This window comes from Rattus norvegicus, chromosome 6 (assembly GCF_021556685.1).
Source record: "Rattus norvegicus strain SHRSP/BbbUtx chromosome 6, alternate assembly SHRSP_T2T, whole genome shotgun sequence".
In the NCBI taxonomy this organism is placed as follows: Eukaryota; Metazoa; Chordata; class Mammalia; order Rodentia; family Muridae; genus Rattus; species Rattus norvegicus.
The window spans coordinates 22,517,775-22,532,966 of record NC_141539.1 but is presented as its reverse complement, the minus strand read 5'-3'; the positions used below and the strand labels follow the sequence as shown (position 1 = coordinate 22,532,966).

At 42.5% G+C, this 15,192-nt stretch overlaps 1 protein-coding gene across 5 annotated transcripts in view; it reads right to left on the bottom strand.

Annotated features, from left to right (window-relative positions):
• The window catches only part of Heatr5b (HEAT repeat containing 5B), a 79,525-nt gene that overhangs the window by 53,404 nt on the left and 10,929 nt on the right, over nucleotides 1-15,192 (bottom strand). For 4 of the 5 annotated variants that reach the window (XR_015621962.1, XR_015621961.1, XR_015621960.1 and 1 more), the window contains 10 exon segments: nucleotides 14,676-14,833; nucleotides 12,860-13,109; nucleotides 9,809-9,964; nucleotides 9,048-9,298; nucleotides 7,418-7,529; nucleotides 6,717-6,869; nucleotides 5,669-5,768; nucleotides 4,935-5,044; nucleotides 3,384-3,547; nucleotides 1,440-1,615 (listed from right to left, as the gene is read on the bottom strand). Coding sequence is in view for 2 of the 5 variants with exons in the window: in NM_001414953.1 (NP_001401882.1) it covers nucleotides 1,440-1,615; nucleotides 3,384-3,547; nucleotides 4,935-5,044; nucleotides 5,669-5,768; nucleotides 6,717-6,869; nucleotides 7,418-7,529; nucleotides 9,048-9,298; nucleotides 9,809-9,964; nucleotides 12,860-13,109; nucleotides 14,676-14,833 (1,630 nt within the window). In the remaining 3 variants the exon portion in view is untranslated. 5 annotated transcript variants of the gene reach the window in all.

Below are 15,192 nucleotides of genomic sequence, written 5' to 3'. Positions count from 1 at the left end.
TACGAGTCTCTTTACCTGCAGGGTCAACTCCTCAGGCCCTGTAGAATTTTTTTCCTTTCTTTTTTATTATTTTGATATAGGGTCTCTCTATATAACATAGGCTAACCTTAAACTCTGTGTAGCCTAGGTTCTGGTTTGTTTGTTTGTTTGTCTGAATCTTTAAAATCCTACTCAGGAGCTGGGGAGACGGCCCAGCAGCTAGGAGCAGTGTGGGAGACGGCCCAGCAGTTAGGGGCAGTGTGGGAGACGGCCCAGCAGTTAGGGGCAGTGTGGGAGACGGCCCAGCAGTTAGGGGCAGTGTGGGAGACGGTCCAGCAGTTAGGGGCAGTGTGGGAGACGGTCCAGCAGTTAGGGGCAGTGTTGCTCTTGCAAAGGACACAGCTCCCAGCGCCCACACAGTCGCTCACCACATTTAAACCTCTAATTCCAGGGGATGCAGCATATTCCTGACATACTCTGGACCAGGTATACTATACATACATACATGTAGGGAAAGCACACATATATATAAAGTGAACAGATAAACTTAAAAACATTTTTAAATGTTCTTACATAGAAGAAAACAGCATCCTGTATTGTACCATTCCAGAAGCTTTGAGACATTTCAAGAAAGGCTTAGCTTTGACCAATTCAAAAACCACAAACTCTAGGATTCGAATGTGCTTAGATTTAGAGCAAGGATGTTAAGTGTATAAATAATATATATAGTTTTTTCGGTTTTAATGCTGTTTAACATTTATGTGATAATCATAGTATTTAATGATATCAAGCTTAAATATAAAAAACAAAGCAACTGATCAAGAAACCTATACATTTAAAGATGTATTATTACTTTTTCACATAAACAATATTATTTGAAGGCATATTTTATAAAAGTTAAGTAATTTGAAAGGGTCTTATATTAATTCATTTCTTTGCTTTTTAGGGAATCACGAATATACAAAACACTGCTAGAGTTAGGAATGGTGGCTGTGGATATAGAATACAGCGGACTAAAATCCTTGTGCTACAACAACCCCAGCTCTGCTAGTTTCTTGTGATCCAGACTTGCACCAACTCACAGACCAATCAGAGTCAACTTCCCACATGTGTACTTGTTCAGGAACAGAATTATGAAGGAGACAACTCTATTTAGAGGTACAGTTTAATTTAGAAACTGCTAAACCATTAAAATGAAAACTTTGTTGGTTACGACATGGGCCACAAAACAGGGGGCACTAGATACTAGTGCTCAGAGCCAAATTTTAAAAGACCTTCAAGTTACATGGAATTTGCAGCCATTTTATTTTTATCATGTACATATAAATTATGCCATTACATTTATGAGAGCATTGCTTAAGTAACAACCTTTGTTATTGTGAAAGCAGCTGCGATGGAAAAATCTATTCTTAAACATAACTTATATTTGACTCAAGTTACCCAGCTAACTTTACACTAACCTGTGTTTATAAGAAACATGTGGAAACACAACCCCAAAAAGAGCCACGGATGCGTCAATCACGGAGACCCCGAGGGGGAGAGGACCCGGCACGGCTTCACCAGCAGGTATGCGTAGGTAAATGGAGGAAGGGTCGTGTTCCAGAGCCCCGCTTCCAGACGCACTGTTTGGCTGGAGCTGTGAAACAGAAAATGAAGACCATTCACAGTCTGCTTAGGAAATGCACTCACCAAGCACTGGACATCAAGAAGACAGTGGTGCAGGAATAAAATGTGATTAGACATGACAGCTTTTAAGCAGATGAAAATGTTTTGTCATTGAAAATGTCATTATCAGAATCATCTTACTGAGTCATAAGGAAGTCCATGTTCATCTTAAGCATTTTTATGCTGCCCACCTGAATATGTGAGCAAAATCGTATCCATTGTAACAGAACCTACAAAAATGACTTAAAGCAGAATTCACATTCTTTGTATTGTTTTTAAGGTAGGTTCTTCCCATGTAGCCCTAGCTTAGACTCTCTGTGTAAACCAAGTTGGCCATGGACTCATAAAAGACCTGCCTACCTCTGCCTCTCTGCTTCTCTGACTGTCTGCCTCCCTGTCTCTGCCTCTCTGCCTCTCTGTCTCTCTGCCTCTGTCTCTGCCTCTGCCTCTCTGCCTCTCTGTCTCTCTGCCTCTGCCTCTCTGCCTCTCTGTCTCTCTGCCTCTCTGTCTCTCTGCCTCTGCCTCTCTGTCTCTCTGTCTCTGCCTCTCTGCCTCTCTGTCTCTCTGCCTCTCTGTCTCTCTGTCTCTCGGCCTCTGCCTCTCTGCCTCTCTGTCTCTCTGCCTCTCTGTCTCTCTGCCTCTGCCTCTCTGCCTCTCTGTCTCTCTGCCTCTGCCTCTCTGCCTCTCTCTCTGCCTCTGCCTCTCTGCCTCTCTGTCTCTCTGCCTCTCTGTCTCTCTGCCTCTGCCTCTCTGCCTCTCTGACTGTCTCTCTGTCTCTCTGCCTCTCTGCTTCTCTCTCTGTCTCTCTGCCTCTGCCTCTCTGACTGTCTCTCTGTCTCTCTGCCTGTCTCTCTGTCTCTCTGCCTCTCTGCCTGTCTCTCTGCCTCTGCCTCTCTGCCTGTCTCTCTGCCTCTCTGACTGTCTCTCTTCATCTCTGACTGTCTCTCTGCCTCTCTGACTGTCTCTCTGCCTCTCTGTCTTTCTGCCTCTCTGACTGTCTCTCTGTCTCTCTGCCTGTCTCTCTGCCTGTCTCTCTGCCTGTCTCTCTGCCTGTCTCTCTGCCTGTCTCTCTGCCTGTCTCTCTGCCTCTCTGCCTGTCTGCCTGTCTCTCTGCCTGTCTCTCTGCCTGTCTCTCTGCCTCTCTGACTGTCTCTCTGCCTCTCTGACTGTCTCTCTGCCTCTCTGACTGTCTCTCTGCCTCTCTGACTGTCTGCCTCTCTGCCTGTCTCTCTGTCTCTCTGCCTCTCTGCTTCTCTCTCTGTCTCTCTGCCTCTGCCTCTCTGACTGTCTTTCTGCCTCTCTGACTGTCTCTCTGCCTCTCTGCCTCTGCAGCACTTGGATTAAAGGCATGTGCTACCATGTCTGGTTAAATCTGCTTTTCTGGATTTTTTTTATTTAATAAGAATAATTTATTTGGTTCTAACTTGTCAATCTATTAAGTCTCCTTTCTTCCTAACTTGTTACAAACCTAAATCAAACAAAAAACTAGCAACAAAAAAGCCAGTTAAATCTGAGTTTTGTCATTGCCACAGCCAAATATCTAAATACGACGATACTGAATGAAGACGTTTGCCCAATTCTTCTACTGGCCTTTCCCCATCTGTCCACCGCTAAGATGCGACTGTGTCTGTGAAAGTGGAGTGAGAGCTTCTGTGGCACAGGCTAACTTCTCCTGAAATGACAGTGTATCGTGGGACCACTGCCTGAGGTTATCCTGGTGCGTGCGTGTCTTTTCCCACCTGGTCTTCAATTGATTTATGGTCGGTCTCTTGAAGCCAGGAGCCCAGGAGGACACTGTCATCATAGTGGCAGAGGGAGCGAAGGAGGGAAGTAGTTGTGTTGGCCGAGTTGTCAGTCAGCGTGAACTCTGCCACCAGCTCCCTAAGAAGGGCATTGAAGGACCCTAAAGTACACAGCAGCAAAGCAGATTAAAACAAGCTTCATGTCCGCAAAGGACAGCAATGTGTTTAACACGAGTGAACTTAGTTCCCATACCTTTGGAAAACATCCATACTACTTTTTCCTTTTCCTTTCTCCTCTCACTCTCCCCTCCCCATTCTCTCTCATTCCTAAGAAGACGGGGTCTCACTGCACTGCCCAGCAGGCCTTCAATTTCGGAGCTCAAGTCATTACCTACTTCAGCCACACAAGCAACTGAGACTACAGGCACAGGCTATACTATGCCAATTCTAAAATTATATTAATCGTTTTAATACTGATTTCCCCCATAAACAGATGTGAGGAGCCTAGGGCTTCACAAATGTTAGGTAGATGCTCTCCCACAAGGCTAGATCTCCCAACTCTTCACTTTTTAATTTAAGGACAGTATACCACGTAGGCTAGCCTTAAACTCATTCTGCAACCAAACAAGTCTGAAACTTGTGACCTTAGTGTCTCGGCCTAGCAAGTGGCTAAGATTACAGATCCATGCTACTAGGCCTGGCATGCGCTGGTTTTAATATACAATAACAGTATTTTCCCTTCTATTATGATATAATGTAGTTTGAGCACAAACTAAAAGTAATAGAAAAATGCAAACAGTGAACAGAGCATTTATTTTAACGATACTAAATGCTATATGACATCATTTGCTAATGATGCATGCAAACACTTAAACAGGACCCACCAAAGTTCTTAGGCTTAGTTGTATTAGAGAACAATTGATGGTTAATGTTATCACTTTGTGTATTTCATTTCTGCCAAGTAAATTCTTATTCTGTCTTCGTGGATACCTAAATAATTGTCAGTGTTACAATATGGAGTAATTGGGAATTCTGATTTAAATATGGACTCTAAAGGCCAAGTCAGTTGGGTTTTTTTTTTTGTTTTGTTTTGTTTTGTTTTTTGTTTTTTTCCGGAGCTGGGGACCAAACCCAGGGCCTTGAACCCAGGGCCTTGCGCTTGCTAGGCAAGCGCTCTACCACTGAGCTAAATCCCCAACCCTGTCAGTTGGGTTTTTATCCAAATTATGGCATCAGTTACCAGCTCTAACACGTAGGTAAATGCTCTCTTTACCTGAGATTCTTGATCTATAGAACAGGTAGGATGTTTACCTCTTAAGATGGGCTAGAGTCACAGCAACATCATAATATATGTAAAGAGCTTGGATGGGTGACAGAACGCAATGTACAAGTTAACAAATGTGAAAGCATTTATGTGAAGAGAAGTCAGATGGTGGCTGTTTCTCCCAAGGCAAGTTTGAGGAGGAGTCCCGGTGGCAACTCTAATACTACCAAGAACCCAAGAGGCGCACTGAAGAATCTTTATCAGGCATTGCATATTTTATTTACCTTCATAGGTTTTTGGAGGTAATAAAGCCAGGATATCATAGAGCCTTAAGCGGACCATTGCAGCACTAGCTTTCAGGTGGGCTCCATGGGCCTTAATTACAGATGGAATGCTGCAACATCGAAAGAAAAGTTGGGAACCGTTAGTTGTTAGAACAATCATTTTGCATTAACAGTTAACGAGGTCATTTAGGAACGCATTGATAAATCTCAAAGTACACTGACAGACTAATCCATTTTCAGTATGCTTTATGATCAATAATAATAAAGCTAGCAGAAACACTTCAGAATTCAATGTGTTCTAAACCACACCATTGACTTTTAAATTCACTTTACAAAATAAAGTTTAGATGCTTTTTATATGAATTGAGAAGTACAAAGACACTAAGTACATTTTTATTTAATATATAGAATAAGGTGTCTGTGAGTATCAGAGTCTGTCATTTAGTACACACATACATGTGGGTAGGCATGCTGGCCCATTTGAAATGCAAATAGTTTCGATTTGGAGGCAGAAACAGGATCCTCAGAGCAAGCTGGCTAGCAAGACTAACAGCACTGGGGAGCTCTGGGTTCAAGTGAGAGTCCCTGCCAGTATATAAAGTAAAGAGTGACTGAGGAAGACACCCTCCATCAACTTCTGATCTCCACACATACGTAATGTGAACGTGCATACATATACACACTCACCACAAACACCCAAATAAGATGTTAGCTTCATGCAAACTGTGACTTACTGTGACATCATGGTCATGGCACATTCAATAGGAGTCATCAATTTCCTAACCGCATCCTCAGTGAGCAGCTCAGGACAGTGCGCAACAAAACTCCTCATGGCTAGAGAAAGTAGTTTGAAGGTTTAGAGAAATCTTTGTGAGCCTGAATAAACTTTAAACATTAGATAGTGGTAAAGACATCTACAGTTCTCAATTTCTATAAAATAGAAGGCTGTGAAGCCACGTCAATTAAAAGCCACAAATACAAAAAAAAAAAAAAAAAAAAAAGATCAGAAAAAGAGTGGAGAACAGAAAGGGAAGAGGAAGCCAGGTTAGGGAGATTTTGAAAAGGAGTTCAGATGACAACAAAGAATGCAGGTTTAAGGCAGGACAGGAGTGAGCAGATACTCCACAAAGAAGAATTTCTTTCCTCAAACTTTAGCAAAATAGCTATGGCTAAGCATGCCTCGGCTGAGGAAACACAACGGCAGCCACCTGACCCTGAATTGTCCTCTCCGACTCGGGGAAGAAACAGTTTTTATGCCAGGTAAAACCAAAACACAGTTCAAGTCCGAGGACAGTCTAGTTCCCAAATAAAATAGAAGGTGGGCTTTTCCTGTAACTTGCTGACCTCCAGACAAACCCCACTGCAACCACCTTTTCTGAAATGCTGATGCCTGAACAAGTCGTAACATTTGCACATTGCAAAATCATTCCCAAAGAAGTGATTTTCATAGTGCAAAGGGTTAGCTCTGTCCAGCTGAGTTTCTGTTTGCATCGGATCTCTGGTAGATGGGCCTGTAACCACTAAGAATAAAGGTGCATGGGTCCCAGCATTCACTAACCACTGCAATTGGACTTCCTGAGTCTTGGGCTAATTTTTACTACTTAATAGTAGCAAACTGGAGTTATTTATACAGTTTCTGTAATCTGAAGTCCACACATTTAACAACAGATAGTAAAATAAAAATTGAAAATGATTTTTTCTATCATGCACATTTTAGTGACAAAAATATCACTAAGTAGTAGTACAAAAACATTGTGAGAGCGCAATGTTTTCAGTTCTTACCACATAGAGCTCCAGCACGACCTTCCAGAGTTACCTGCCAGGTAAAAGAATCCCCTCGGGCCTTCTCAGCCTCCAGCTCCTTCAGGGAGCGAGGGAACACATTCCGCCACAGCAGCAGCATCTTGGGTAGGTGGTAACGGACAACCGATGGTCCTAGGCAGGGAAGTGAAGAGTAAGAAAATGCAATTACAACACATACAAGACAACATCACACAAGGTGGGGTCACAGGGCAGGATGATGCATGCCTGCTACTCCAGGACAGGGGATGTAGAGGCTCCATGACTCAGAGTCCAAGTCAAGCATCAACTACATAGGAGTCTGAGGTCAGCCAGGGATACCATGAGATCCTGTTTCAAAAATGTAAATACACCAAAAAAGTAGAACAAGGAAGTCAGAGAGGAACAAGGCTCTAATACACGTTTCGACACTTCTATTTTTTTTTCCCTTTTTTTTTTTCCTTTTTTTTTTCCTTTTTTTTTTCCAGAGCTAGGGACCGAACCCAGGGCCTTGTGCTTGCTAGGCAAGCGCTCTACCACTGAGCTAAATCCCCAACCCCAAGGGAAATGTGAAATTTAATTTGAGAAAAGTTTGAACTAAAGATGTAATTACTGGAATGAGATATTTACTCCCAAATAATGGATAATTGATCAATCTGCTGTATAGTACAGCAGCAGCTAGCAGTCAGCCAGAACGCTTATACCTAAAGTCATGAGTGCTCCCAGAAGAAGCCAGCCAGCCTGAGTGCGCTGCAGGGACAGCCTGCTGTTTTGAGCAGCAGTTCGTAAGAGATCTTCAGCAATGCTGACCACCATCTGCAAGACAAGTTTCAAACTGGATTTTAATTTAAAGTCGCTGACGAATGTGCAATAATGAAACAGCCAGCTGGTATGTGTTACTAAGAGTGAGGCTGTCCCTCCTGCTCTTGTTACCAGCCAAATACTAAGCGACTCTGCTTCGGGCACGGATGACACCGAGGAGAGCCAGAGTGTGGTGGTTAGAATAATCTCCGGAGTCACACTGCCTAACTCCATCTTCACTGCACCAGAGTGACCTTCTGACAGTGGCAATCCGACCTTTTGCCTTAGTTCCTGCCTTGGTAAAACAGGAGTGCCGACCTCTCTTTTGCCAGGATTAAGCATGTGCACAGGACTAAAAATGGTGCTGGCCTAGGTAACCACTTATTAGCTATAGTCTTACTGGCACTACCATCCTACGTCACTAACTTCCTGAACTCCGATGACTCCTTAAGCTCCTCTTAGAGCACCTGCAGCCTAGACAGAGAAGACGTAGGAAGAATGAAGGCGACCCTGGGCATAGAAACAAACAGGATGAAATTTGATAGAGTGAAGAAGAAATTTTACTGTAAGGAAGGCCAGAAAGCTAAAAACCAGGAGAGTTAATCTGAGCAGAAGAGGGGGAATTCAGAACGGAGCGGCAGACCACAAATTATGAGTTATAACTGCTTGTCAATCAGACAGAAGATTCTATTTTATTCTGAGTACCAGGTAGGCCCCTGTGACCACTAAACACATGTGGAATGCTGTGAGGAACATGGAGACAGAGAACTCCAAGAAGAAACAAACAAACGCCAAGTTGATAAAAGCCACAGGCGGGCGGTAGCCTAACATGCCAGAGAAGAGCAGAACTTAGAGCTGAAGCCCAGACAGCCAAGCGAGGCCGCAGACAGCATTCCACACACACGGGAGTCCTAGAGAATAGGTGTATTACACACTGCGGTGTGTGTGACAGTAGACATGGTAGCATACGTTATATGTGTGTGTGTGTGTGTGTGTGTGTTTGTTATATATGTATGCTGTATAATATATACACTAGAAAGAAAATAAGAGGAAAGAGTAATGAATTATTAAGAACAATTTAACTTCTAACTATTGTCAAATACAAAATATGACAATAAAATATTCCCTGCCACTTCTAGACACACTGATGTGGGTTTTTCTTTCTTTTTAAAAACTGAAGGAACACAAGGCACAGGGCACCGACCTACAGCCCAGTACTCAGGAGGCGAGGATAGGACACTGCTTGAACACTGGAGCTCAAGCCCATTGGGTGACATGGCAACGCTCAGATACACACTTAAAAAACCAGAAATAAAAGATCTGAGTTTTAAATGATATAGAAACTGCAGCATGGTACTATACCCAGATCAAACCCATGTTCCCAGGAGACTCACTGTACGGTGCACTTAGGGTCTGTGCACTGTAGCTTATGTTTCCAGTTCTCACTGACCGCCTGGCTCAGCTCTGAAGACAGCAGCACTCCAGTAAGGAGCAAGGCCAGCCCGCCCGCCTGCACACCGACGTCTGTCCTACCTTTCCTTTGGCGTGAGGAATGCCCAACGGACACTGATGCACGCCTCCCAACAAAGCAGCCATTGCAAAACTGTATCCACTAACAGCTTCTGGGGACGTCTTGAGGTTGTTGAGCCGCTCTGCACATCTATCCAGAAATGGTGTCAACTGGAAAGGCAAGGCCACCGCCACACAACGCAGACACCATGCAGCAGCCAGCCGAGCAGCCATGCTTGGGTGAAGGAGCACTGAGGTCACAATCTCCAAAAGCCCTAGGAAAAACCTCAAACATTACTCCTTACCAAACAAACACAATTCTGTATAATTTAATAATTAAAATACTAAGCCTCACACTTTCACAGTTCCCCAGCTTAGCCAAAAAGCACATATGTGGTTCATAATATAATATAATATAATATAATGTAACATAATCAACACACTTCAATTGCACCCATCAATATATAAAAGCTGAAGTTGGGAGCATTGGCTCACACCTATAATCTCAGCACATGGGAGACAGAGGCCAGCAGATTCCTGATTTTGAAGTGATCATCTACACATGAGTTCTATGCCAGTTAGGGCTACATAGATCCTCCTTCAAACAGTAAAAAAGTTATTATAAAATTAATTATATGAAAGTCTTCAATGAATTTTGGTCAATTAGAATCAATTCTCACAGCTGAACTTTCTTAAAACTTTTAGAATTTTATTCCCATCACTGTGAAGATTAACTTCAATAAAGCCCAAAGATCTCTAGTCAGGATCATGAGAGGACGCTGTACCTATGGATGCTTCCTGAATAAGAGGGGAGGCGGTGGCGTTCAGGCTCTGCACCAGGCTCCCGAGCTCCTGCAGGGCACAGACCATGACGTGCTGGCTGGCGGCGATGTCTGCGGCCCCAGACTTGTTCTCACTGCTTGTATCGTTCACTACTGCTTCTGAAAACACAGACCAGGCATCCGATGGGTGAAACGATGCAGTTACTGCTTAGTGGCAAATTAAATAACTCGGTACTCAACTGAGCTGCCTTTAAACTCTTGTGTGCACAGCCCACATGTGGAAGTCTCAGAGCTACTTGCTGGATTTAGTTCTCTCCTTCCATATTTGTTCTAGGGACTGAGCTCAGGTCATCAAGCTTAGTGGTACCTTTGACTGCTGAGTCACCAGCCCTGAACTGACATTAAAACACTGTTGAACAGAGTCACGACAATGCTAAGATGCATACTGTACATAATCTATATACATATTATATTATATATAACATATATATATATTTATTATATGTATGGTGCTTCCAAGAATACAAACACAAAGAAATGGAAATCCATGATGTCTTATAGAAGCAGACTCAGAAACATGGATTTACCTCAGTGGTAAAGAATTTGACTTATACGCTTGAGGTCCTGGCTTCAGTTCACAACACCACAGAAAATAAACACAAACAAGCCAGCGACAAAAGCAGGCTTGGAGGTACAAGACTTGGGCTGTACTAGCAACTTCGAGTAAGCTCTGTGATGGGAGTGCTACTCGACTGCTGTGTGGGGTTTCCTTCCTCATCGGCCTACAGCTGTGCTGAGTAGCCAGTCGACAATGATTTATAGAACGTAACTCATCCTGTTACAGAATGAGTCTAATAAGTAGCTGTCATTGTTAATTACTGTTATTACTACTCTTCAAGTGCCCCGTTAGACTGGAGTCATCCCTGTCAAATTACTGACCAGGAAGTAGATGACGGCACAGGACAGGGAACTTAGAATTCATGAGGAAGCTCTCTCTGGTCCTACTTACTTTCATGTCTCCTCCCAAAACCTTTTAATAGCCACAAGAATTAAAATGTGCGATAACTAAATATGTCTTGACAAACTATTCCTAATTGAGAATACCTTATGGTCCATAAATCCCTGATATAATCACGATACTTAATTCAGTAATTAGGCTTTTAAGCTAATTTACAGCCATAAAACTAATAATATTTCAATGACAATAAAATGTTCTCATTTTTTCATTCACTCTGGACTGATAATAAAGATACACAATACAAAATGATAGTCCTAGTTCATCCCTTTTTTCCTTGTGGGCATTTCTGGGCTGGCGGGCCCATGAACTCCACTTGTGAGCTGTTGCAGCCAGCTTGCCAGTCCATGGTTGCCACAGCACTGCTGACTCTGGAGGACTGAAGCACTATACTCAGCCTGTGAGTCTTCCTGTGGGTCTTCCTCCAGACGTCAACATAGGGGAGATCACTACTTAGACACAGCTAAGGAAATAACTCATTAATTCAAACAGCCTTCATTAGCAATTTTCACTTATCTATCCCTATGCTTTTAAAAAGTTTAAGTAAGCTATTAAAATGGCAAAAATAATAACCAAACTGAAAATTTATTTTGTTCATATTATAAGACAATTAAATGATTTTATACTGATTATATCTAGTTATATCCTTATTTTTAAAGATCTCTTTTGAGCAATATAATTTGCCTCATTAAAAGCTAACTCCTGTTTCTAATAAGATAAACTAAATTGTCGTATACAATTTGTGCCTTGCCTTACTTTGGTCCCAAGGGCATTATCAGGTCTGCAAAGTCAGGAGCTTTGTGTCAGCTTTGTGTCACTCACTAAAACATTGTTATTGCTCTCGTAGCTCAGATATTAATAACACAGAGAGTATGAAACCACCCCATTCTGAAGAGGATTTCTTCCCAGGAGCTCCTTCAGTTGAGTGTAGAGTGTAAGTCTGAATTGCTGTAGCAGCGGACACAGCGATGTAGATGCAGTCTACATAGCAGAAGAGCTGCGAGAGAGGATGTGGAGTGTTCCCAGCAGAGAGGGTTCACTTCGATGTGGCGAACAAGCCAAATATCCTGATCTGAACATGACGTGTTGTAATAAGCACTAAAATGTCACAGTAAGTCCTCGAAAACAATTTGTGGGTCAAATAAAATTTTATATAAAACATATTTCTTAAAATTATCAACTATTGACCTTTTACAACATGTCCTACAAGCGGTAATAGTTATCTGTAACTATCACTTTCTAAGTCTTCATATTAGGCCTATTAAAGAAGAGAAAGAAAAAACAGGAAAAAAACATATATTTACATAACAAGAGGCTTCAAGCAGGAAAATGTCAACAACTTATCCCACAAAGATAAACATAGACCAGTGCATTCTGGGAGACTTAAATGTAGCACAGGCACTAGGAAAAACCCAAACCCAAACCTCACCAACTGCTGCTCATTTTTAAAGCTCTGTTTCAATACAATTATATGCTTATTTTAATCCTTTTAAAAAAAATCTCTCAATAAAGCCAACTATAAGGAGTTGGAACACCGGCTTAGGACAGGAACACTGGCTGCTCTTGCTCTGGGTCTGTCCCAGCACACACATGATGGTTTACAACCATTTGTGACTCAGAATCAGAGGGTTCTGAAGCCTCACTTCTGACCTCAGCAGGCACCAAGCATCCATATGATACACATGCGAATTTGCAGGCAAAACTCATAAAATAAAATAAATAAATGTGATTTAAAATTTATTTTAAAATTACTATGAAAAACAGTTTCTAAAGATACAAATCAATCAGAGCTGTTAGTACTTATTAAGAATAAGAATCCTAGCACTCACAAGCCTGGGAGTAAATTTACAAGTCTGAAGCCAACCTGGGACACATATTGAGACCCTCATCCCAAAACAGAAATGAAGGGAGAGAGAGGAAGGGAGAGAGGGGAAAAGGGAGGGATGGTAGACAGAAAGGAAGGAAGGTGGAAAAGAAGGAAGAACTAAATTAAATGTCTAGGGTCATCAGCACACACTACGAACTCAGGCCCCACTCACCCACGGCTTTCATCTGCTTCCCGATGGCCTGGCAGATTTCCTTGGCAGCTGCTATCTGGGCTTTCTCACCCAGCAAACTGCCCACAGTGGCTCTCAGGATGAAGGAGACACATCGCCTTGAGTACACAGCGTCCACATGTGTTTGTGTTGCTCGAGGATGGGAAACCAGATCCAGTACGTGGGACAAGAACGTGGCAAAGCTACGCTCCAGCCACTGGCCACCCAAAGTCGTCACGAAGACAACATAGGCCTATGAAAACGTTAGGACACAGCCTTAGGTACCGCTGGGTAGACAGAAAGCAGCGCAGAGAACGACGGCGAAACAGAGGCAGCAAACTCAAGTTAGACTTGAGATTAAACGGCAGAGGCAATTTCCCATCTTTTTACTTCTGCCAAAGGAATCACTGGTAGAGTCTTTGGAACAATTCTTTTTGCTTGGTTGTTTTTGTTCATTTGCAATCAGGGTCTCATGGAGCCCTAGCTGGTCTGGAACTCACTATGTAGACCAGGCTTGAACTCACAAAGAAATGCCTGTCTCTCCTAGGATTAAAGGCATGCGCTATCATGCCTGGCTTGAATACAACAATTACTGAAGAGACCAGGCATTGTATTGCATGCCTGTAATCTCAGCATTCGGGGGATCACCTCAAGTCCAAGGCCAGCCTGGGCAAGAGTGAGAGACTGTATCTAACAGTCAAAGCCAAAAACATAAGAGTCAAGAAAAAGTGAGCCAGGAATAACAGAGGGAACGTGCTAAGGTGGGCAGGAGAGCTGAACTCATCGAGGATGAGACAGTGATGAGCTAGGGAAGAGAAGTTACCATTCCAAACAGACACAGGAGCTGCATTGCTCCTGGAGAGTTCCCTGAGATACACACTTTACGTTTGTGTCAGGGACAAGACCACTTCACGTGACTGACTAAGACCATGAGCCATGCAAACTTACTAGATGCTATCAGATCTGAAAACATTAGTCATTGCTTGGAAATTATAATTCCAAGTCACATTTAATCTTATAATTCATTACAGATTAGCCACTGACAAATCCAATTAAAGCATAAACCAATCAAATCACAAGGAATATGGAGACTATTACAGTCTAAATGCCTAAACTACTAATGCCTAAATATAGTTCTAAACAAAGCCGTCTTACTTTATTATTTTTAAAGGACTATACTGTTCTAGTTTCACTTTTGTTGTTGTTCTTTTTTTTTTTTTTTTTTTTTTTTCTTTTTTTTCGGAGCTGGGGACCGAACCCAGGGCCTTGCGCTTCCTAGGTAAGCGCTCTACCACTGAGCTAAATCCCCAGCCCCTAGTTTCACTTTTATTATTTCGTGTATATAGTTTTGAGACAAAGTCCCCACAGTGGAGCGTAGGCCGGCCTTGAACTGAGGATCCTCCTGTCTCAGCCTGTGTCTGCACTATCATGTTAGGCAAAGCTTACTTTATAACTTATTTGTTGTGAAATGAAATTTGAGAATTTTTTATATACATATAGTAGAAATAGACATTACACATCAAGAACTTACCTCTCAGACCAGGGCTACAGCTCAGTGGTAGGTATTTACTTCCCTTATGTGTATAAGGCCCTAAAATCAATTCACAGTACCCCCCCCCACCTCAAAAGAGACAGAAAAGACAAAAGGAGAATCTACCTTTACTTTTAAGTATGCAATGAGATTGGAATCTGGATTTAATCCACTGATTGGTTAAAATGTTTCAAAGAAAGCAGACTGTTAAAATGTCCTCATATGCTATTATGACAGACTTCCATGCAATGGTCCAGACAGAGCCGGCTCACACGTATGTTTACAAACCTGTGTCACTCCAACTCTCACTTCCCGATTAACAGACCCTCCAACTTTCAACATTTCTCCACCACTCTTTAGGAAACCTGACCCTCCACGCAGAAATCCCGTGGCCATGAGTTCCAAGACTTCATCAAACGTTGCTCGCTTCACGTTCTGACGCATGACTTTAAGGAAAGAAAGAGCAGATGAGGGTCTGCAGCACAATGACTCATCTTTCCACTATTCTAGCTTAAATTTCTAGTAAGCGCTTTATTATAAGGAAAAGGTTAGTGTCTTATCAGCAAACCTTGAATCCATTTTGGAAGCAAAAAAAGCTAGATGGAAGGAGCCAGGAAGAAACAAGTCAATGCATCGATGTGACCGTGAACGATGGGGCTACATCTGTGGGGCGCGGTAAGAACACCAGCCACCACTGCAGACAGGCGGACAGTCCTTAACCCAGTGACGACACAAAGAACCTTTCCTTTTCTTTTTTCTAAAGATTTCATTTAAAATTTTATGTATGTTTGAGTGCATATATGTC